The following is a 25224-nucleotide window of genomic DNA, read 5'->3' on the forward strand; positions in this document are numbered from 1 at the left end:
GAGAAATTACGTTAAGCACTGAACATATTTCTAGTAAAAATTCTCGCATACCACGACGAGAGACATTTACTTGAGCTGTAACGGTGACACACTAGGACACTTTTCACGCTACTACGCAGGAACTTCTTATTACGCACTTATGAACGATACTCAAACAACGAGCCAGGTGTTATGGCTAAACGAGGGAGGGCATGGGTTTACGTTAAGTACACTGTTACCAATAACAAGGGACGAGGAGGGCGTGGGTTAACGTTATAGTTCGCTGCCACTAATATAATGAGACAGAACACAATAAGAAGATTACACATATAAGTAAGAATAGAGAGTAGTAATGTAAAGATAGGAAACCTGGTAGCGTGGCCGGGATGTTATTTACTCAGCGTCAATACGCTTATCTTATCTCGTATGTCAATACACATATATCACTTCTTAAAGGGACAACTTGTTAAACACCTCTTCGATACAACTATTTATTAATTCACTCAATGACATGGACACATTAATTTCACTATTATATCGGGGTACTAACACATTATGTTTTACGTTACTCGACACTGACTCTCGGACACACCTGAATGAATACACTTCCCATAGTAGGTAACTCACCCTAGGAATCGTTCTGACAAGACTCACGTGTACCCTGACGTAGGCCCAGTGGATGCTTGGCTGGGCTGCCTCGAATGGGAGGCTTCTGCTTAGCTGGGGTCTGGTCGGGAAGTCCCCCTCCCGACCTGGGGAGAGGACTGAGAATCTCCAGAGTAATGTTCGAATGTTCGAATGGCAACCAGGATCAGAATGATAATCAGAACCAGAAAGATAATCAGAATGGAATGATAATCAGAACCAGAATGATCGTGGACGGGACTGTAGGGCCTTTATATAGGGTCGGCCCAGCCGGCTTTTGACCTCAAACCAATTATCACTAAACTGGTTTGATCTGGATAGCTGTGTGCAGGTGTGGTCCTGCCCAGGTGTCTTGGTTAGGTGGGGTTGTAGGTCACCCGGCTAACTCACGTCATTAGCGGGCGAGGTCAAGTCCCTAGGGTCGACCTGAGGTGTGTCAACCCGGAATGTGGTGGTACCGCGAGGTCTGTAGTGTATTTGCTGTTATATGCGACATAATTCTGGGCTGTAAGCTTTGGTCTGACAAACAATCATTACAGTACACTAATGTACTAAAATTTTTATATCTTGACCAAAATATATGACATTTATGTTCAAATTATTGGCTGTCTTGCAAGGATTCCAGCAACGCAAATTATAATTTCCTAACTTTAGTCTGAGATATTATATATAATAAACACCTTAAAGCGTAAAGTTATCACCAATTTTTTGTCTGGGAACACAATGAGGGAGGTAGCCAGCGAGCTTGGGAAGAGGGGGTGGGTTACAGGGGGGGGGGTGTGGGAGGTGAGGTGACAGAGTGTCTGGTGTTTGTTTATTTATTTGAGATAAGATTTGACAGTTGGCGCTGAAGGCCTGCGTGTTTATTTATCATTACTTAAGAGTGACTCCCAATGGTAAGTGTCACATTTAGGGTAGTCTTATATCGTGAATAGAACTCAAAACCTACTTTTTAAATGGAAATTTTGGGGGTCGTCTTATACACCTCGTCGACTTGTAGGCCGATATATATGGTATATGGGTAGTTATAGTTCTTATACAGTCTTTCACTTATCAGTTTGCCAAATTATTTTCAGGAACACAATATTGGGGACAGTGAGCGTTACAACTCCATCATCATGCATGAGACCATCAGGGTAGCAGTGATACATCAGCTTGAGGGCAACACAACTGCCCCACCTGACTTGTTTAAGGTCATGCAGTCATCGTTTATGGAATTTTACGACCATTATGTTGAAATATGTGAGAAAAACATGCACAGAGACGGACAACCAATGGACGTGAGTGTTTAATAACATGAATGTATAATAGCTTCATATTATTTTATTGACTTTATTTCACTTGGCATATTGGATTACTCCTCTTACTAGTGTTCTTGCTTCCTGAGAAAGGGGACCTTGTAGTTTTTGCTTTCCCAGTCTGGTCATTCATTGCTTTCCCAGTCTGGTCATTCATCTCTCCTATTTTGTGTCCGGTCCCTAACCTCTGAATCAATGGGGAATTCTAATGAAACTTTGCACTAATATATTTCTTAATAAGATCAAATTGTTTCATACAAATTTGGGATAAGATGTCAAAGTTTAAGATGACAGCCAGGTTCCTGCCTTTCAGGTAGCATCATATATATTCATCAGCCTCTTGTATACCAAGGAGATAAGATAAAGTAGGATATTTAACTGGTATAAAAGATATGTTTGTCAGAGTATCCGAAAGACAACAAAACATTACTAGTGCATTGCATCGGCAACAACCTTATGTTTACTATTCATGTTCATCTTCAATTGAGAGTATTTTCAAAGTGCTTTTTTATTAGCCAGAAGTGCAGCCCAGGGGTTGGATTTAGGCACATCACTATGACAAAAGTTGCAGGCAGATACAAGAACGTGTATGGTGTACAGGTACTGTATACATATTATAGGCAGTTGAATGACTGAGAATGCTTTGCTATGGACAAGTTTTATCTTGGGCATCATACAGATCATTGTCCAAGATTCAATTAATCCTTCGAATAGACCAGTCATCAGAAAGCAATAAAATTGGCTGACTGAAAAACATACACTGCACTTAGCTTGTTGCTTAAACTCACGATTAATGAGAAATATTTGTGTTATTAATTGTTCTGTGAATGTTATTCACCTTGAAATTGTACAATTAGTAAAGGGTAAGAAATTTTTCAGTTGTGTGAAATGATTTTCTTTGTGTGACTTTTCATTTGAAGGTCCCCAAGTAGTGAACCTTATAAGCTGTTTGGTTATATCTTGCTTCACAGTTCAAGATTATTCTGTCTTGGGAGAATGTTATGCTCTTTTGTAATGGAAAGACACTAAACTAACACATCTGGGTGCCAACGCAGAAACACCTGTATATTTGCAAGTTCTTCAAGACTTGTTTTCATTTTGTAAGAATTCATGGAGGTATGACATATGCCAGTGGTGTGAGATATGTGCTGTACTTCACGTTTTACTACATTGAACTGCATATATGAACTTTTGTATAACTCATCATAATAAAAGATGAAATGTTACATTAAATTGTACAGATAGTTGAAATAATATCCTGTTTAACTACTTTGAAGCATCCATTGTTTTATAGTACAGTCAACCCTCACTTTACGCGGTTAATGTAACCCACAGGGTACCGCGGAAAGTGAGAAACGCGTAAAGTGAATAACATAACATATGGGATTAAATGAAATAGAGACCAGCTGACCCCCAAACTCCACTTTTTCCAACACAATACCTATGTTCTAGTAAAAATAACATCTTAATTTTATGATGGTACATGCACACAATTAATACTTAAGAGAAATAGAGAAATACAGTCGCCAAGTTAATGTCCATTCAAATAATGGACACGACTCCCTCCCCCTCTTCTCACACTACACTGCTGGCTCTTCCCTCTGAGAAATTTTGGGGGAAAACCAGGTATAGTAATAAATAATACCTCAAACTAAAGTTAGGATAATATAATTGACATTGCTGGATTCCTTGTAAGACCAGGAATATTTTGAATATAAATGTCATATATTTTTCACAAAAGATAACATATTTACTCAGAGTAAACATTACATCTAAAATTTGTATGTCTAATGCAAAATCTATGATGTTTATATTCAAAATGATCATCAAATTGTAAGAATTCCAGCAATGTAAATTATATTCTGGCCGGGTAATTTGTATGAATTTTATGAGCTAAAACAAATATCTTCAGTTAATAAAAAAAAAAAATATTCTTCACGACACTATCTGTCAATCAAAGTACCCCACTTGCCTCCCCCCTCTTCCAACGAGCCAGATGGTCAGTCCGTCCCAACCCTCCCCCCACCTCCACCAACCCTCCCTTCAAGAGAAAGAGTGGGTGAAAAAACTAGATTTTAACATTTAGTATTAAATAATACCTCAGATTAAAGTTAGGATAATATAATTGACATTGCTGGATTCCTTGTAAGACCAGGAATATTTTGAATATAAACGTCATATATTTTGCACAAAAGATAACATACTTACTCAGATTAAACATTTTATCTAAAAATTTTATGTCTAATGCAAAATATATGATGTTTATATTCAAAATGATCACCAAATTGTAAGAATTCCAGCAATGTAAATTATATTCTGGCCGGGTAATTTGTATGAATTTTATGAGCTAAAATAAAAATCTTCAGTTAATAAAAAAAAAAATATTCTTCACACGGTAACAGATGGTCGGTCGCTGGTCCCTCCCTCCCTCCCCCCCACCCCCCACCAACGTCCCTACTAGATAAATGTGTGGGAATACCAGACTGTTTACCTTTTTAGTAATAAATAATAAATCAGACTAAAGTTAGGATAATATAATTGACATTGCTGGATTCCTTGTAAGACCAGGAATATTTTGAATATAAATGTCATATATTTTGCACAAAAGATAACATATTTACTCAAGAGTAAACATTATATCTAAAATTTGTATGTCTAATGCAAAATCTATGATGTTTATATTCAAAATGATCATCAAATTGTAAGAATTCCAGCAATGTAAATTATATTCTGGCCGGATAATTTGTATGAATTTTATGAGCTAAATAAAAAAAATTATACTTTACCCGTGTAAAGGGGTACACCCACCGCGGAATGTGAGCATCCTGGGTTCTGGCAGGGCACCGTGTAAACGTGGAAACGCGGAATGTGGGACCGCGTAAAGTGAGGGTTGACTGTATGCTATTAAAAGTTGTTTCCAATATTGCCTGACTTGTTTCACACACACACATAGTTTTGGGAGTCCTGTTACCTGGAATTCCAGTTTGGGTCACTGTGAAATGTACTGTAGTTAGTTATGCACTATGCCAGGTGGTCTGGATATTACAGTATTTGCCATTTGTGGTACAGTGCTCTTGTTTTAGAGATATGAACTACTACTGCATAATGACACTTGGTCTTTTATGATTGTATAGTATTGTTTTTATGATGCAATAATGTTGTATATGAGAAACAATATAGTACAGCACTTGATCACTTTTCAGGATCCATTTGGAGAACGGCGAGGTAACTTCCAGTACTCTGTTTTGTTGAAATACCTCAAGAGATTAAAAGTCATGTTGAAGGCAAGTGGCATTCCAGAAATACCAGAAACTTCCTTGACGGCAGAAAGTGATGACGTGTCAAGTATATCAGGAAGTGAAGAAGGTTCGCCAGAGATTGAAGGAGAAGAGTAAGGCAATTAGAATGATTACCTTTTTATATAAACTAGCTACCGAAGAAGTTGACTTGTTCATACTTAATTGTTTCCACTCATCTCATGATTGAACCTACAGCAGTGAATGAAATCATAGTTTCTTTCATTTTGTTTATTATATTTTATTCTTTTATGATAAATGGCTTCCGATCTCACATATTTACTATACAGTACAGTAAAAGAAAATTATATAATTATATATATATATATATATATATATATATATATATATATATATATATATATATATATATATATATATATATATATATATATATATATATATATATATATATATATATATATATATATATATATATATATATATATATATATATATATATATATATATATATATATATATATATATAATAATTTTTTTTTATACAGTGGTCCCTCGGTTAACGAGCACAATTCGTTCCAGAAGGTGAGTCACTTTCCATGAAAATGTCAGGAACCTTTGGACTGACAGATTCTCCACTATGAACATCCTCTCTCCTTGAAGTGGAAGGCTGAGGGTTAGCATCTTGTTCCCTCTGCCTTTTACTGAAGAAAGTGTCAATTTTGGTCTGTGGGGCATCTCTCCTCCTCATCATTAACTGATGTTGAAAGAAGGAGACCACTGTGTCATCAACATGACACAAAGCTAGTTCAGATTTTTCCACATCTGGGTGCCTTGAAGCCAGTTTCCTGAACTTCTCCCAGTAGTGAACAACATCTTTCAACTGTGAAGTAGACATATGGTCATCACTTTCCGTTTCCTCCTCACCACTGTCAGCCTCTAACATCTCATCCAATTGCTGCAAGTCTTCAGGAGTAAGTTCCTTTTCATGAGACATCACAAGCTCTTCGACATCATCCTCCTCCACTTCAAGGCCCAATTACTGACCAATGGACAAAATCTCCTGGTGCAACTCTGTTTCATCCTGAAATCCCTCAAAATCATGGACTACTAATGGCCACAGTGCTTTCCATGAAGAATTGAGGGTTCTAGTGGAGACTTCTTGCCATGAGGACACAATCAATTTTACAGCCTCCAGGATGTTAAACTGTGTCTTTCAGAACTGTGCCAGTGTTAGTTCAGGATCAGTGGAAGTTGCCTGATGACACCTCCTGAACATTTTCTTCATGTACAACTTCTTGAAGTTGCTGATCACATTCTGGTCCATTGGCTGTATGATTGATGTAGTGTTGGGAGGCAAAAACAACACTTTGACAAAGTCAAATTGAGGCTCCAAAGTTCTGGCAAGTTGAGGGTCATGACCAGGGGCATTATTCATGAGGAGAAGAGCCTTTAAAGGGAGTTTATTGGTGGTTAGGTAGCTCTTCACAGAAGGGCAAAACACCTCAACAACCCATTCATTAAAGAGCTGTCTTGTCACCCATGCCTTACAGTTGGATTTCCAATAAACTCCAAGCTGTCCTCTTACCACTTTCTGTTGCTTGAACACCCTGGGTTTCTCAGAGTGGTAGACAAGCATAGGCTTCAGTCGGAAATCCCCTGAAGCCTTGGCACCAAGCAATAGAGTGAGACGGTCTTTCATGGGTTTATGCCCAGGTAAAGAGGCTTCATCTCTGGTGATGAATGTTCTTTTGGGCATCTTTTTCCAAAACAGCCCAGTTTCGTCCACATTGAACACTTGCTGTGGAAGATAATTTTCTTCATCAATCAGTTCTTTAAACTCCACTAAAAACTTTGCTGCCCCTTCCTCATCAGCACTAGCAGCCTCACCATGACTAACTACACTAAATATGTCATTCCTTTTCTTAAATTTTTCGAACCAACCTTTGCTGGCCCTAGAATCTTTAAATTCTGTGCCTGAAGAACCAGGTTGATCTGTCTTTAAATATTCGTAAATCTCCCTGGCTCTTTCACAAATAAATTCAATAGAAACTGAATCAACTATCATCTGTTTTTCCCTAATCCAGATGAGAAGTAACCTCTCTGTTTCTGCAATTAGGGATCTACCTTTGAGCACTCTGGTAGATTTGTCTCTCACTTTCACTACCTTGAATTTGTCTCTCTGCAAGAATTGTCGACACAGTTGATGTCGACATGTCATATTCTTTGCATAGCACATTTGTTCTAATGCCTTCTTCATGTTATTTAATAATTTCCTGCTTAACTTGGATTGAAATTGCTTTTCTTGATCTCTTGGGACCCATGCTGGATTCAAACAATCTCAACACATGATATTTTAAGTTTAATTGCTGTAAATAAAGAATATTTTCTTTAAATTAACACTGCACTGCACTATATACATGGTATTGTCAATATTTAAAATAAATTTCAAAATGACCAATAATTTGCTTGGAAACACAGGAAAAAAGCATTTAGTTGAAGAGTCTCAAGCAAGATGTTACCTCCACTGAAAAGACACAGAGACTGACGCCTGTTTGGTGTGTTGACAGGCTGTTTGGCGCGCATAAAACTAGTTTCCTGTACTTCAATTATGGTCATTAATTGTTAAAATGACTAAAAAATTTAATATTAATTTTTTTAAATTATTGAATAGTATAAACTTACTGATATTTACTAAAATAGTAAGGAATTTAAGCCCTAGAACCGATTACTGTATTGGCGGACTAATACGACAGCTGGTGTGCAAGCGAAAACATGTTGGGGGCCGCTCGTAAGAAACTCGTTAATCTAGGGATTGCTCGTTAACCGAAGTTAAGAATCTTATGGAAGGTAACTCGTTAACCGAAATCTCGTTAACCGAGGGATCACTGTATATACAGTATATACAGGTAGTCCCCGACTTATGACTGACTCAACTTACGTCAATCCGCACTTATGACCTGCTCTGACCTTACGACTGTCGGGACATACGACAGCCGCAGTCGCGACCAAAAATATTTTCAAATGACGCCCGCATTTTCTATACCGAAGCGCTTCCGTCGTGAGCGAGAGCGTGGCGTGGCTTGGGTCACCGTGTGGGTACACTCACTCATTACAGCGCTTAGTTGGTGTTTGGCTATCGTATCCTATACTGATCGCGCTCTGAACTTACGTTATTATCGTATTTAGTTGACTTTATAATGACTTGAAGCGTACAAATGAGAGTGCTGGTGGTGCTCCAAAGAAAAGGAGACAGGCAATTACTTTTGAGATGAAAATGAAGATAATAATGCAGTATGAGAACGGTAAAACAGTAGCAACAATCTCATGCGACCTAGGTTTCTCGCACTCGACCATATCCACTATTCTGAAGGACAAGGAACGTATTCGTGATGTAGTGATAGGAACAACACCTATAAAGGGAACTATAATTTCGAAGAAAAGATAAGGTCCTATTCACGATATGGAAAAATTATTGGTGATATGGATAGAAGACCAGATACAGAAGTGTGTACCCTTAAGCCTTCTAACCTTACAGGCTAAAACAAGAAGCCTGTTCCAAAGCCTGAAGGAGCAGGCAGGAGATGAATGTGATCAAACCTTTACAGCAAGTCATGGGTGGTTTAATAGATTTAAAAAATACTACAGTCTACACAATGTTAAGGTGAGTGGAGAAGCAGCTAGTGCTGATGTTAGTGCTGCCGAAGCTTTTAAGGAGGAGTTAGATGATGTGATTGTGGAAGGGAATTATTTGCCTGAGCAAATATTCAATGTGGATGAGACTGGATTATTGTGGAAGCGCATGCCTGAGCGGACATACATCCACAAAGAGGCGAAAACAATGCCAGGATTCAAGGCATTCAAGGACAGAATTACACTTCTGTTGGGGGGGAATGTTGCTGGTTTCAAGCTAAAGCCCTTCATGATCTATCATTCAGAGAACCCCAGGGCTTTTATACATGTCAGCAAGCACCCACTGCCAGTGTTTTATCGCAGTAATAAGAAAGCCTGGATGAACTTAGCACTGTTTGAGGATTGGTTCATGACTTGTTTCATTCCACGAGCCAAGGAGTATTGTTTGCAACAACGGATTCCATTCAAGATTTTGCTGATTTTGGATAATGCTCCGGGACACCTACCACACCTGGACGACATGCACCCTGATGTTAAGGTAGTGTACATTCCACCTAACACTACCTCTGTCATCCAACCCATGGATCAAGGTGCTATTGCTGCCTTTAAAGCGTATTATTTACGCACGACCTTCGCTCAGGCTGTTGCTGCTACTGAAGGTGAGAAAACACTCGGAGTGTTTTGGAAGGAGTACAATGTTTTGTCATGTATGAAGAACATTAGTGCAGCATGGGATCAGGTTACAAAACTGTGCATGAATGGAATTTGGAAGAAAATCCTGAAAAGATATGTGAACAGTTTCAAAGAATTTAATGAAAATGAAGTTATTTCGGATATTAGTAACAAGATAGTGGAGTTAGGTAAACAGCTTCAGTTAGAAATTGATAATGAAGATGTTGAACAGTTGGTTGAAAGTGTAGCAGAAGAGCTCAGTAACGAGGATCTTATTGAACTAGATGCACAGAAAATTGCTGAGGAAGAAGAGAGAGAAAATGTAGAAGAACCTGCACCCCCCAAAAAGTTTTCAGTGAAATAAATGGCAGAGGCATTTGCTACAATTAATAAAGGAATGCAAATGTTTGATGGCATGGATCAAAATTATGAGCATTATGCCAAAGTTGACAGAATGATCCAAGATGCACTTGCTTGCTACAGAGAAATTTATAATGAAAAGAAAAAACAAACTGTGCAGTCTAAATTGGACATCTATTTTAAGAAGTCCCCCAGTGCTGTCTCCTCACGCCCCACCAGTGCTGCCTCTTCACTCCCTCAAGATGATCCAGTGCCTTCAACCAACAAGTTTCCACAGTACATAAACCTGTCTGAAGAAAGCGACATTGATGACCCACCCAGCCCTGTCTCTTCCTCTGCTTCTTCCAATTAATGAAGTCTCCATGTATCCTGTAAATAGAAAATTATGGGGGCCCCGTGTGCATTCAGCTGACTACATTAAAGGTAAGTGCTTAGTCACACTGTATCCATTCCTCATTATTTATTACTTTTACTGTACTGTATTTCATTGTAGATTTTTTTTTTTTTTTTTTTTTATCTATGTGGACTTACCCTGGATTGGGTCCCCAACAGCGTAAGTCAGGGAACCTATGTATATATATACACAGTATATATATATATATATATATATATATATATATATATATATATATATATATATATATATATATATATATATATATATATATATATATATATATATATATATATATATATATATATATATATATATATATATATATATATATATATATATATATATATATATATATATTGATAACCACAAGGAAAGAAGAAAAACACGAAGTTCCCAAGCGCTTTGTAATTCACATCTTCAGGGGTGAGTACAGACTAAGGTACAAAACAAGGTGTATATATACAGAGGAGGGTGAGGAATTACTACACCATGCCCTCATAACACCATCTGTGAGGGAATTATTACACCACGTCAGGCCCCTCATAACACCATCTGTGAGGGAATTACTACACCACGTCAGGTCCCTCATAACACCATCTGTGAGGGAATTCGTACACCACGTGATGCCCCTCATAACACCATCTGTGAGGGAGTTACTACACCACGTGAGGCCCCTCGTAACACCATCTATGAGGGAACTACTACACCACGTGAGGCCCCTCATAACACCATCTGTGAGGGAATTACTACACGTGAGGCCCCTCATAACACCATCTGTGAGGGAATTACTACACCACATCAGGTCCCTCCTAACACCATCTGGGAGAGAGTTACTACACTGCGAGTTTGCTGTTCAACACCTACATTAATCTGAATGTTCACTGTATGTTTCTTTACCTTTCTCTAATGAAGGCTTTTGTTAAACCACCAATGTATGTAATAAGTCATTTATGTCCAATGTATATTTTCAGCCTTCTGGCTGCAGAACTTTTTCAATAAACCGTTAATTATTATTATTATTATTATTATTATTATTATTTATATATGGTTTCTCGGTTAACAAACGCTTCGGTTAACGAATTACCTTCCATAAGAATCTTCAATTCGGTTTACGAACAAAAATTTGATTAACAAAATCCTTACGAAAATCACGTTTTGTTGTGAACATGAGCTGGTCAGCTAATGGACTGGTCAGCCAATTCAGTAATCTGCTCTATATTTATATTCGTTTCCAGTGGAGTAAATATTGTATCAAGAAAGTTTTGCTCTTAAATATTTTTTAATTTTTTATATTAAAATTATTAGTCATTTTAACATTTATTTAACATATTGATAATATATGCAGTACAGGGAACTACTGTAGTTACAAACATCACATTTTGTTGTTTTGAGGATCAGCTGAGGGGGTACAGTACTCAGCCAATTCAGTAATCTGTTCTATGTTTACATTCGTTTCCAGTGGAGTAAATATCAATAAAGTTGTGCTATTTAATATTTTATAATGTTGTATATTAAAATTATTAGTCATTTTAACATTTATTTAACATATTGGTAATATATGCAGTACAGGGAACTAGTTAGTTGTGCACCCATCAGATGCAAGTCAGCCACCAGGCTCAGTCTGGCTTTGTTTACTGTTGAGAGAACATCTATTTTGTTGGTGTCTTGAATATTTTTGCATTTTTCATTGAAATTATTGGTCATTGTGAACTTTAGTTAGCATATTGATAATTTATAGTGCAGTGCAGTGTTGATTTAAAGAAGATAATCTTGAATTACACCAAGTGAACTTAACATTTTATTGGTGAAGTTACTGCATCAAGCATGGGTCCCCTGAAAGGTGATTTCTTCTCCATCCCCACTTCCTTCTCTTCTCCCTTCTCCTCCACCCCACTTCTAATTCCCATCATTATCATCAACCAGGAGCCTTCTACATACACACCTCAAAGAAAGTTTATTTTACTGCTTTTTTTTTTTTATTACTTTGTATGTACTTTTTGGTGAGCTGGAACCAATTACCCAATATCCCATTGAAACAATGGATTCGGTTAACGAAATTGTCGGTTATCGAACGACCTTCTGGAACGAATTGTGTTCGTTAACCGAGGAACCACTGTGTGTGTGTGTGTATATATATATATATATATATATATATATATATATATATATATATATATATATATATATATATATATATATATATATATATATATATATATATATATATATATATATATATATATAATTTTTTTACATATAAAACACCTAAAATTGATTAGGTATTGGAATTTTTCTTAAATTTTTAGCACAAAATGGATATTTTATCCAAACTTACGGAATATGAATCACTGGTATTATTACTTGATGTATGGCTTGGGCTTAAAGAAAGGTCCAGTAAGTAAGAAGTAAGCATACAGTAGACACAGTACAGTACATGTTCTGTGTATATAATGGTTAACCTTAAAAACAAACGCGTGTTCACCGCTTGTAAATTTTGGTGAATCTGTTAATTGCCAGCCAGCTCACTGCCTTATAGTATGTGAATATGATGACCCATGTTATCAGTTATGACTTTTAGAGTACAGTATCTGTTATCCGTCATTGCTATTACGCCACAAGCCATTATGAGAGAACAGGTATGCATGAATGATATAAAAGACTTCCTTGTGCCATTTTGCCTTTATCATCATTCTGAGACTGGGAGGCTACCAGTGAAGCGATGCAGCCATGTTGTTATGACACTGTGTAGAGGGAGTGATGCGAGATGTCATCTGAAAATGCTGTTAGGCAATAATATCCTAGTGATTATTTTTACAAGGGGTTTACCACTTCTGGGGTTGTGTATGCAGGTCACCACACTGTTGCTTAAACCGTACCATTAATCCTGAGTCATGGTCAGGTTGCTAGTAATGATAATGTTTATGTGAATTTTAATGATTTTTTTTTAACTAAGTGAAAGAGCAACTGTTGTTACATGTTATACTTTTTGTTATTAGTCGTTTTTAATGGTATCTGATTTTTTTGTCGGTTCATAAAGATCATTCACAGACTGGTCCAGTTACCTTAACCCTTACACCCCGGGTGACGTTCCAGAACGCCCGACCGGTGGGCCCTGGGTGACGTTCCAGAATGCGCGCCTTTTCCTGCCAGTGTTTAATTGTCGTGTGCGGGCTATCAGGTTCCAGTGTAACTATTTGCCTGTCACACCACACGCTTGGCCACAGGGAAGCTTCCTGAACGTAATTACCTACTTTTGTGTGTTTCATTTCATTGTTTGTCCATTTTATCATGTTGTATCAAAGTAATATTGCTAAAAGTAATGTAGCTCTATTGTAGTGTAGTATACGTACCGGAAAATAATGATATGATTATGTTATAAATGTATTTATTTGTGGAATTATTATTCCAATAATTATTTCTATGCATTACTTGCTCTACCAAACACAAAGACAGGCTGGCGGCAGACTGCATGTGTGTCGCTGAGCAGTTTTTATGAAAAATAATGCAAATAAAATAAATTCTAAATGAATTATTCAAAAGAAAGAAGTATTATGATCAGTAAATACATGCATTACTGGCAATCCCGGACACAAAGGCAAGCTAAAAATAGCTGCTAAGTGCGTAGTTGACCACAAGTGCTCGCCGTCAACAAGCTGTCCCCTTATCTCCCTCCCTCCGTGCTGCCAAGGAAGTTTCTAGAGGGTCAATATTTAGTTTTTCTTACTTATTTTTTTATTGTTTTATCATTTAAAAAGGTTAAAAATTATTTTTGGAAAAGTTGATTTTTCTCGATTTACTCCCACATGGGGGGTACACCCAGTGGCATCCTAACCCGGGGCTTAAATTATGTCTAGGAAGTTTTTCTTTTGTTTATCCCTTCACCTGTTTCTTTTGCAGGGTTTCTTCGGATTATTGTAAGACTCACTAATATTCCTTTACTGTCTCATTTATTTCTTATGCAGTGAATCGGAAATTTGGTTGGGGGAAGCATTATTTTGACAATTGAGTGACTGAAAGGGGAGGAGTGAGTGAGTGAATGAAGGGGAAGAGTGAGTGAATGACTGTTAATGAAGAGGGAGGAGTGAATGAAGGGGAAGGAGGGTGTGTTCCTGGAGAGGCTGTCTTCTCAAGTATTCTAGGTCTATTGTTGCCTGGTGGTACGTACCTCTCTATGGTTCATTAGCCACGAGCGTCTGTTTAGGCGCCAAAAACTGCGGCAAGGGGAGGGAGACGGAGTGTCATCTGTAAGCAAATTGTACAGATGTGGGCTCTTCCATTGAAAACACAAAAATGTGTCTATGTGTGGAATCTCGTCTCGACGAAGTAATGCAGGGTGGGTCTGAAACAAGTTCGAATACTGTATACACATATTTTCCCTTAATGTGTTGTCATTGATCCATTCTATATGCTCTGATATGGTACTGTGCTCCCGTTCCAAAACAAAACAGTGAAAATACATTGTACATTTAATTTTGCTAATTTTTTAAGTTTTTCATCTTGACTCATTCACTGTTTTTCTGGGTAGGTTGTGTGTGTTAGTTTTTAGCATATCTGATATATGTGTGTGTGTGTGTAAACCTGAAAAGGTGCCAAATCGACCCCCTCACCTAGGAGACAATTCCTCCACATCGTAACGCTTGGAGGAGCGCCACACGAGAAGGTGTCAATACTTTCAAGTTTTCCCGACTGCAAACGGAGGCAGATAAGCGCCAACGTCGGAAAGACGCTGTAACAGTAGATGGATCCCTCCATAAGTGCAACAAATGTGGACGACGCTGCCGGTCCCGTATCGGTCTCTTTAGTCACCTCAAAACTCACTAACCTACTGTAGTGACAGCAAAGTAGTTGTAGTGTGCGTGCGTGCGTGCTGAAAGAGCATGGCAGCCAAAGGCTGAAAATATACAGTTACATAATTGGGGAATGGGTCTCTTGATTTACCCAATAATATACAATTAACATAAGTGATACAAATATGATACAGGTTGACAATCCTTTATCCGAAATCCTTGGGGCCAGAGGCATTTCGGTTTTTGGAATTTTTTGGTTTTCAGAATGGTTAGGGTTTTTTTTTATTTATTTTTTTTATGTTTTTTTTTTATGTGTGTATTAGCCCACCCGGGCATAGATCACTGACCCACATTGGGGCCTGGGGGTCTAAAATATAATAAAAATTATAATAATAATAATAATAATTCATAGGTCTAGGTCGTGTTTCTCACTTTTGATCTTTTTTTCATTCTTGTATTTCTTTACTGTATTATTATTTTATTATTACAGTATTATTGTTATTATTATTATTATTAATTTTATTATTATATTTTATTATTATTATTATTATTATTATTATTATTATTATTATTATTGTAATCATTATTATTTTATTTTGGTGTATAATTATTAAAAATTTTATTTACTATGAATAATTATTATTATTATAATTATTATTACTATTACATTTTCGCCCCCCAGGCCCCGATGTGGGTCAGTGATCTGTGCCTGGGTGGGCTAATAATCCCTGAAAAAAAAAAAAAAAAAAAAGAGCCCCACAAAAAACTTTCGGTTTCTAGAGCTTTTCGGTTTTCGGAATTTCGGATAAAGGGTTGTCAACCTGTATATAATAACTTGGTTGGGAGAAGCTCAAACTACAGGGCATTTCAACATAGTGACAGTGCCAGTGGTGGGCACGGTTCCGCTAATTAGCGAAGCTAACTTTCTCGTTAGCGGATTAGCGTTTTCGCTAACTTTGGAAACCATTAGCGGACCAATTAGCTTCCGCTAAATTTAGTTCTGCTAACTTTAAGTCCGCTAACAAAATTTTAACATGTTTGTTCCTGTCTGTTGTAAGCGTGTGACACCGCGACGCGTGTCTCCAACAGCCAGTCAGGCAAGCTTGGCTGACTGCGTGTTTATTTACATGACTAAGACCAACAATAAGTTATAAAAAAATGCACTGGTATAATGTGTATGTGGTTGGTATTGCATATTTACATGAATATGAATAAGGCCGATCGGTTTTATGAGAATGCAAATTAATTATTTGTGAAATTGTGTACAGTGTACACCTTGATAAGTTGATCATCATCTGATCTTGGCATGATGCTATTTGCTACCTATGCTATACAGTACTATAGTTTTTGGATTCGTTTAATACTTTCTGTCTTTTTGTACAGTAAATAAAGATTATAAAGTGTATGTTGAAATGAATGTAAACTAATGTTTAATTTCATTTGTTCATTTAATTATTTGTGTACACCTTGATCATCATCTGATCTTGGCATGCTATACCTTTTTGGAAAGCTCTAATGTCTAAGCTACAAGATAACATATGAAAATTTCAGCTCTGTAGGTGTGTTTTTAAGGGTTTTAGAGCCAAAAAAACAAACAAACCGAAGCTAAATTCATATAATAAAAGTTAGCAGTTAGCGTTAGCTTCTGCTAATTTTTTTAGCTGTTTAGCGGTTTAGCGTTAGCGAAGTTAACTTAATAGCTAGCAGATTAGCGGTTAACGAAGCTAACTTTTCGTTTAGCTGTGCCCACCACTGGACAGTGCAAAAAGTAAGATTGACTGGGAGTGAATACAGTGGTTGATTACAAGTTATTGATAATTTTACAATGGTTGGGACTGGGCTGTTCTTATAGCAATCAGCTCGTGCTCGTATGGGCTGGATGCGGTTGTGGTGTCAAACAGCAATTCTCGGGCGAGGGATCTCAGGAGGTAGTAGGAGTCGGTGTCGAGGATGGTGCAGAAGCTTTTCACCAAATTTGCAGATGAGGTCGTGGTGATGGTCAGTGAGAGCTGAGAGGGTCAGTGTGTTGAGCGCTTCTTGATATGTGGAGTAGGAAGGGGAGAGAATAATCTTGCATGCCCTCTTTTGCACTTTTTCTAGGTGTTTATGTTGTGTGACCTTTAGGGAGGAAGACCAGGTAGGGGAGGCATAGGTGAGCTTGGGAAGTATGAATGTTGAGTAAACACTGAGGAGCTCGGGTGCAGGAACTCCGAGGGACTTGAGTCGGCGGAGGAGGTGGAGACAGAAACTGGAGGATTTGACAACTTCACTGAAATGTGGTTTCCAATTTAGTTTGTTTTCTATGGTGACGCCGAGGAGCTTAATGGAATCTACAACCTGGAGTGTGTTGGGACCTAAAGTAATGGAAGGGGGTGGGACAACGTCGGAGGAGAGGTTGATGTGCATAACCATGGTCTTGGTATGGTTGATGGTGACTTGGTTGTTGGTGGCCCAGTTTGGGAGACTGTTCAATAAATCCTGAAGGGCGGTATTGTCGGGAGCCGAATTGTTGACACTGATCCCAATGGTGGAGTCGTCGACATATTTCCAGCGAGCAGGGGTTTCTCTAAGGGCATCATCGATAAAAATAAGGAAGCATAGTGGTCCCATCTTGGTGCCTTGGGGGACGCCACAGGTGAGTGACTGAAAGGTGGAGACAGCCCCTCGGAAGCGTACAGCTTGGCGTCGGTTTCTGAGGAAGTCTGTAAGCCATGGTAAAAGACTTCTTCGAAACCCGAGGTCGATAACTTTGTTGATGAGTAAATTGTGGTCGACTAGGTCGAATGCCTTAGTGAAGTCAATGAAGGCGACAGCTACAGACGTTTTTCATTTCTCCAGATGGCGGTATATGTAGTCGAGAAAGCTTACAAACAGTGAGTGGTGGAGGAAGTTTTCATATTACCAAATTGCTGAGGATCTACGGCTCCTGCAATATCAGCATAAACCCAGTCACACACAAAACTTTCACAGATTAAGCTGGGCTTTTGGGGTGATTGCAATGGGTCGTAGCTGATTTAAGGATTGTGGGCTGGTTGACTTGGGCACTGGTGACACATAAGAAGTCTTCCAGTCAGCTGGGCATCTGGCTTGACTGAGAGAAGCATTGATGATGGAGCAGAGGGGTTTAGCAAGCTCCGGGGAGAACTCCTTGAAGAGTTTCATTGGTAAGTTAATGGGGGTGGTGGAGCGTTTTAACTTGAGTTTGTCCAGACGTTCTGCTACTTCAAATTCTTCTACTAAGTCAGTGGGAAAGGGGGCTGGTAGGTGAGCAGGGAGATTGGTTGTGTCAAGCCGGGGAGCGTCTGGCATATAGTAGCGAAATGGTTATTTGATTGCTCAGCTGCGTCAACATTAGTGAGATGGCTAAGGAAGGGGAGGGGGTGTGTCTTATTGTTTAGTCCACAGAGTTCTTTAAGCTTACCATACCACTGACTGATGTTGGTCTGCTTCAGGTGTTGCAATTTGGTTGGGTAGTGAGACTTCTTTGCAGTGCGTATTTCGCGGATGACTCGGTTGAGAAGGGACCTGTAGCGGATGTGGTCATTGAGATAAAAGGCTCTGTCTCTCTGTTGCTTAAGTCTTTTGATCCGAGGTGTGATCCAGGGCAAATCAGCTGGGTGAGATCTGACGGACTTCTCGGGGAAGAAGTGGTGGTGAGCTTCCGTGGTGGTGTTGGTATAATTTATCCGTTTGGTTTCCACGTCATCCAGGGATGGTGAACTATCCACCGCCCGAAGAGACGCACTGCAGAGTCAGTAATCGGCCTGTAGGTCTTAATTTAAGTAGGGTCTCTGTACTTGAGTGGGAGTGACAGCTGAGGACCAGAGCACTGATAGGTGTGTCCTACACCCGATAGGAGGCATTGGTTGAGGTGGTTGGTACTGGTCTGCTAAGTCAGTTAAGATAAGGTCAAGGGTATTTTGACCGTGTGCGAGGAAGTTCACAACTTGTGATAGTGACAGCTGGTCCTGGATATCGGTGGTGTCAATTTCATTATAATCCCCACATAATATTAACCTGGCACATGGGTACCTATCTCTTAGGTGGTCTGAGGTGGTAATGAGATGATTGATAAGAGTGTCTCTGGTGGGTGAGCGAGGCGGATGGTATGACACACAGATTATGATGGAAGCAGTGTGGTGCGGGAGGGCCCGTGGCACAGCACGTATGCATAATGCTTCCACATCTGCTGGGACTTGAACATCCAGGCGTGATGAGCGTAGGTCATCTTGAAAGAAGAGGGCAACACCCCCACCACTTCTATGTGAACGAAGGTGATGAAAGAGTTGATATCCCTCAATGTGACACATTTCAGGCACAATTTGCCAAGCCTCACATATGGCAACGACGCTAGCGGCGGCTGACCTGACTGGTTGCCAGCATGTCAAACTTGTTAGCTAGGGAAGTGATGTTGGAGAGCAGTAAAGACGGGAGATCATACCATATTCGTGGAACTTCAGTGTAATGGTACGGTCTGTCAGGGGTGGGCTTCTCTGGTTTCCTAGTGGAGGTTACGGTCCTAATGGGCTTATGTTTATGACGCCCCTGTCTATGGCTGCGCGCGTGGAATATGTTCAGTGACTTGAGTCTTGCGATAACACTGCCATCAGGATAACCGTTCCCACGCTTTAGAGGGTACAGAGAATGTTGGGAGTAAGTGATTGGTGGCCATCTGTTGATATCTGTTGTTGTTATTGTGGACGGACGAGAGAGAGAGAGTTGTGTGATTGTTTTAACCATCCGGTTGGGTTTAATTGTTGCAATATTTTGGTGAGAAATCATAATCTATAGGTGATAAATAATTAATATCAGCATAGTAGGGAAGAGTTGGCTAATAGTCATTAGTCTGATGCAAATTTCAGTGAGAACATAATTATAAGTTACATATGAGCTTTATGTATATAGTTTTTATTATTGTACATATCTTTACTGTTTCTACCTTTATATGTGTAAATATGTCAAATTGTCACCACAGATTATTTTTTGTTCTTTCGTCTTCTGAGTTTTAAACACTTTACGTAAACTGTGTTACTCTTTCTCCCGGAGCAAGTAGCTAAATATTTTAAAGGTAAATGGCCCCTTGACCCATTACTACAGCAATAACCATAACAGGCAGTATAATCTGAGTGGCTGCTAGCAAGTACATATTACAACTTGTGATCATATCCAACCTGGTAAGAATGAAATGAAAGAATCCCTTCTATCCACTTTTACAAGCTTTCTCCTTCTACAGCTAAGGTCACCCAGAATCCAGAACAACACAGAATTATCCCTTTTGCTGTCATTCATTCGCCTCACTCGGTTAACACCCAATGCTGTTGTTATACAGTCGCCTGCACATACTTGGTACAGTGGTTAGCGCATTATGTGAGATGTGGCAACTCTGTGGAATGCTTATCTAGCATCCTTATCTGGTTACTGTTGTAAAGTTCCTTATGGCCATTTTGGGAGTTTTAATACGATGTAAACAAACACAGAGGTGCCACATCCGAAAAAACACGTCAACCACTGCAGGTATACTGTAAGTGCAGGTGACTCTACATTGGTTTTGCTGTCTCTGGTGGAATAATAACCAATCCACTACACAAAGAATTACAAATAGTCTTGAGAAAATGGAGAGGATTGGCACAAGAAATAGTTAATGAAGAAAAAATAGTGAAGGAATAAAAAGACTTGCAAAATATAATTATACAGGTAATACTAAGTAGAAAGAGGTAAGGGTAAAATGAGCGGTTTTCTGGCGTCCATGAAAAATTGTATGACTAAGATAATGAGACAAATCCTTAAAGTGGTGCTACTACATTGTAAGTGTCACCACAGACCCTGACAGTCAAGACAGAGAGTAACCTCTTCTCTCTGGTTGATACTTCCATGGGTAATATTAAGTCCAACTGATCTATAATTCTTCTAAAGAATACATACTTCACTCATTGTCTTGTGAAGTTGTGTGGAAAAAACTTAAAACTTCATTGCACAGTTTTACAAGTAAAACATACTCTATTACAGTAACAAGGAAATGTGCTGATATTCCTCTATGTAATTTATTGATTGTTATTAAACATTTTTTTTTTTAATTTTGGTGGTCCTGCACAACAGTAAGCTGCAAGAGAATTATTATTATCTCAGGGTGAGTCAGCAGTGATGTGTAGCCCAAGTGGCGCTGATGAACTGCTGGAACTGTTGTTACCCAGGTAGGATCTTTACTGTGCACACAACTTCACTAGAATAGGGAAGAAAGTATTCTGTACATTTGGATGACATAGAGAAATTATTGTATGTGCAGATCTAAAAGAAATTCTGATTGAGATAAAGAATCAAGTTTGTGGACCTTGCATTTTAATTAACTGCACTCTCAGTTATTGTTGACATTGCAAGTTATTCAGTTATGTACATAGCAAATAGTCATTGAGTCAAGTTTATAAAAAAAACATTCTCCTAATTAAGTGATGACTCCATGAAAAATTGTGGAAACTTGTGTAAGACTGTTATTACTAACTTGTGACACTAACAGTTCTGTGGTTAACTTATGGTACTCAAAGTTCTTAATAGTTCTCAGTTTTCATGGACAGTTAAATTAAGACAAGACAAGCCAAGGAAGAAAACTTATGCATGTTAGAAATAGCAGTGATGTGAAGAACTATGTTTAACTATTGTTAACAGTTTACATCTGTCTGTTCTTGTTATTGCAATGGAGTCTTTATTGCAGAAGCAACTGTGATATGAAAGTTAGGGGGTAAAGAAGAAATACTGTACAGTATTTTAAACTTGTTTCTCTTATTGTTTTAGGGCCTATTAGTACCCACTGAAAAAAATAAAGTTAATACAGTATAAACCAAAGCTCTGTGCATGCATTTACCAAGTTTGGTTTAGTTGCTATTCCTCCAGGGATCACTCATCAAATTTTCAGGTGACAAGGAGTGAAGGGGGGGGGGGACCTGTACTGTCAATAAATAATGATAACATAGGGTGTAGATCTCACATCTTTTTGAACCATCCTTATGAACAAACCCCACCTACATATTCTATGTTTACTGTGACAGATGAAGCCTGAATAAAAGACACACATGAAATGCCATGTTACCTGTTAATGTTGTTATACCTTGTGACAGCCAAGTACCTGTAGTTTTAATTGGGACATTTGGTTGTTCTGGACAACATCTTTAGTGGCAGGGTGAGGGACATCATTTTGTATTAGAGTAAATATGAATTTTTTCTTCATTTAATTGCATTTTCCAGCACTGTTTATTAGTAGTGACCTGTTAAATTAATGGGTTTTTATATATTTATTTTGTATTTTAATATATCCAGAAAGTGAAGTCTGTAATTTGTTTCTTAATTAGTGAGTGTATATTTTGTCAACTTTTATTTTAGATGGCATTTGGAAGTCCTATATGTAATGTGAGTTCCCAGTAGGAGTGGCATGTAGCTTTGTATAGGTGTCTCTTGGAACACCACACCATCAGGTGACCACGACTAACCCATTGCAGGTGTGGAGAATGGCCTTAAAACAGTGAGGATGACTTTCCAGTTTCTCATAAATGGCCTAAACTGGACCTTATTACAATAACAACAGACCACCTGGGGTGCTAGTAAGAATTAAACGAATCTAAATTATAGGTAAGCTTTGATATGCTGGGGTCTAATAAGCTTAATAAGAATGGAATGGTTTATGATTAAAACTGCAAAAATTTACCTTAATTTTTTAGTTATTATAGATACCTGTATATATAGTTCATATATTTTGCCTAAAGTAATAGGAGCAACAACTGTAGAATACTGTTTAAATGTTTTACTGTACTGTACTGTATGTGTATTTTTGACCTACCTAATAAAGATACAGTAGAGATATACAGTATATTGATTATATAGCTTTGTGGATAAATAATTTTCAAGTATTATTGGAATTTGAAAAATTTCTTCATATTGACCTTACTCAGATATAAGTATATACTGTACAGTAGTATATATCTGCACTACCATAGAGCAAGAGTTTCATTATGACATTGTTGTGACAGGACAGTACTGGTGTGTGCAGAGTTGGTGCATAAGATGTCTCTGTGTACTTAAGTGAATATTGTTTTGCTTCTACTTTTATAGTTTGGTAATGTAATGACTTTTAGTTGTTGTTATTCTTTGATTATCACTACGTTACAAAAGCCTAGAAACTGTGATGAACGGTGATATAGGTCATGTATTAATTGTTTAAGATAATGGGGCCCTGGTGAGACTTGTGTTCTCTCTCAAGTCTCAGAGTAACCACAACCATTTCTCAGGAAAACATTAAGTAAAGCTATTGCAACACAGTGTGCAGTTGATAGCAGCAGCAGCAGTAGGTTAGTGGTGGAAGCAGAGCCTAGACCTTACAAAGGAAGGTCTTGGAGGCTTGAGCTTGGTGTCATATTACCTGTTCAAAGTCAGTCTTCGCCCACACAAGGCTTAGTCATGTATGTGTGAGTAATTTTGACATCATAAATAAATATGCTGTTGGAAGACTGCAGCATTCATGTATACAGTAGATTCAAGATTCATTCCTATTTGAGAATCCACGGAGTTGTTTCAGTGTGTGTGTGCGTGGGGACATTTGTTCTTGATGATTGAAGTATGACACAAAGTTCTACCCTCCTAGTAATGTTATTGAGGCCACAATGAAATATTTAGGAAGCAGTATAGGTTTGATCTTAAACATTTATTCATAATACTGTACCATTAAGTTCAAATTTCCACTTCTTTTGAATTCTGTCTCAGTGGAGCAGGTGATCTGTAATTACTTTATTGCTCAAGTTGCAGATTCTATGTTATGTTATAAGTGGTATTGTGAAATAAACTCACTAATAACACAGTCAGTTTAGGTCAGTTGTATCACCATTAGCCTCTTGGAAATTATTGTAAATATTGTAAGTTGTTTGGCCATGACACAGGTGATTCAGTACACTACTCTGAAATAAGAATCCTGTGTTTGTTAGACTGCGGTGAGTCAGATTTCTTAATATTAAGGTTGAGGCTGGAAAACTGTGTGTAGAAATTTAGATCTCTAAAAAACATTATTTCAGTTGCCTGCCATATTTGTTTACTTTTATATTAATTGGATGACAACCAAAGAAAAGAACAAATGAATTCATCTAGTATTATAAAAAAAAAAAATCAAAGGGGTTATAATTATACAGTATGAAGTAATGTTCTCATGTCCATCTGTTACCTGCATCTTAACCTCCACCAATGCTGCTGCTGCTACTGTAATGATACGGTGATGTGCCACAATACCCATCTGAGAGGAACAAGGGATTATATAAACTATTCTTCATTACATGTGTGTTATGTGTAATTTCATGATTCTCTTGTTCACATGGCATATTAACCCTTACTCTCATTTTGATGTATGTATATTTTTATTTGTGATATTGAATTATATATAATGATGTGATTGTGTGGATACGGACGATGATGAACACACACACACACACACACACACACACACACTTGAGATAATATTGTGTGTTATATTTGCATTCAAGAAGTACTGTACAGTGAAACCCCCATCTAATGAACTAACGTATTATAGGGAGAGAGAAGTCCGTTATATAGAGGTGTTACCGTATCTCATTATTCCATCTTTTTGTCGTGATTCATTGGGATTATTTCTGGTGAACAAAAAAGGAAAAGTGTAATGAAGCAGACCATGTTTCTTATAAGCAGTCGCCGAAATTTGAACCAGAGTGGATAATAACTGGATGGAAAAACTCACAATACCGTACTGTTATGTGAAAATCAGTTTATAATGTAACCCATGTATGTATATTATGTATGCTGGATTATGTACTATGTATGTATATTATGTATGTGCTCCATTTATATTTATTCAGCCTAGCTAGCAGCGTGTGGCAATGTTATTACCATATCCCACACGCTTAATTAATGTGCCTGGCGACGTATGGAAGCTGCTAATGTATCACTTGCCATACGTCGTCTATGGTAGTTGACCAGACCTTAGCTAGGGAGCAGTGCTACCCACCTCTGTGTACATACTCTTATCCAGTAAACCGAACCTACAAAACTATACAGGTGTTTGTGTTCTCTCCTGTATATAGAACTTATTACCCAGAACATCTAACATGGCGCAGTGAGTAGGATTACTGGATAAGAGTATGTACACAGAGGTGGGTAGCACTGCTCCCTAGCTAAGGTCCTGGTCAACTACC

General features: G+C 38.1%; 1 protein-coding gene across 2 annotated transcripts in view; it reads left to right on the top strand.

Moving 5' to 3' along the window:
- Nucleotides 1–24539, top strand: part of LOC121872731 (ubiquitin-conjugating enzyme E2 Z-like) — a 50902-nt gene extending 26363 nt beyond the window's left edge. Inside the window, exons 5-7 of one of the 2 annotated variants that reach the window (XM_042375755.1) lie at nt 1701–1904; nt 5126–5313; nt 20262–24539. In XM_042375755.1, the coding sequence (XP_042231689.1) occupies nt 1701–1904; nt 5126–5313; nt 20262–20265 (396 nt within the window). In that variant the 3' untranslated portion in view covers nt 20266–24539. The remainder of the gene's footprint in view (nt 1–1700; nt 1905–5125; nt 5314–20261) is intronic. The other variant, XM_042375754.1, reaches the window with a different exon arrangement.
- Nucleotides 24540–25224: the final 685 nt, after the last annotated feature.

The sequence above is a fragment of the Homarus americanus genome, unplaced genomic scaffold (assembly GCF_018991925.1).
Source record: "Homarus americanus isolate GMGI-L3 unplaced genomic scaffold, GMGI_Hamer_2.0 scaffold39155, whole genome shotgun sequence".
Taxonomy (NCBI): Eukaryota; Metazoa; Arthropoda; class Malacostraca; order Decapoda; family Nephropidae; genus Homarus; species Homarus americanus.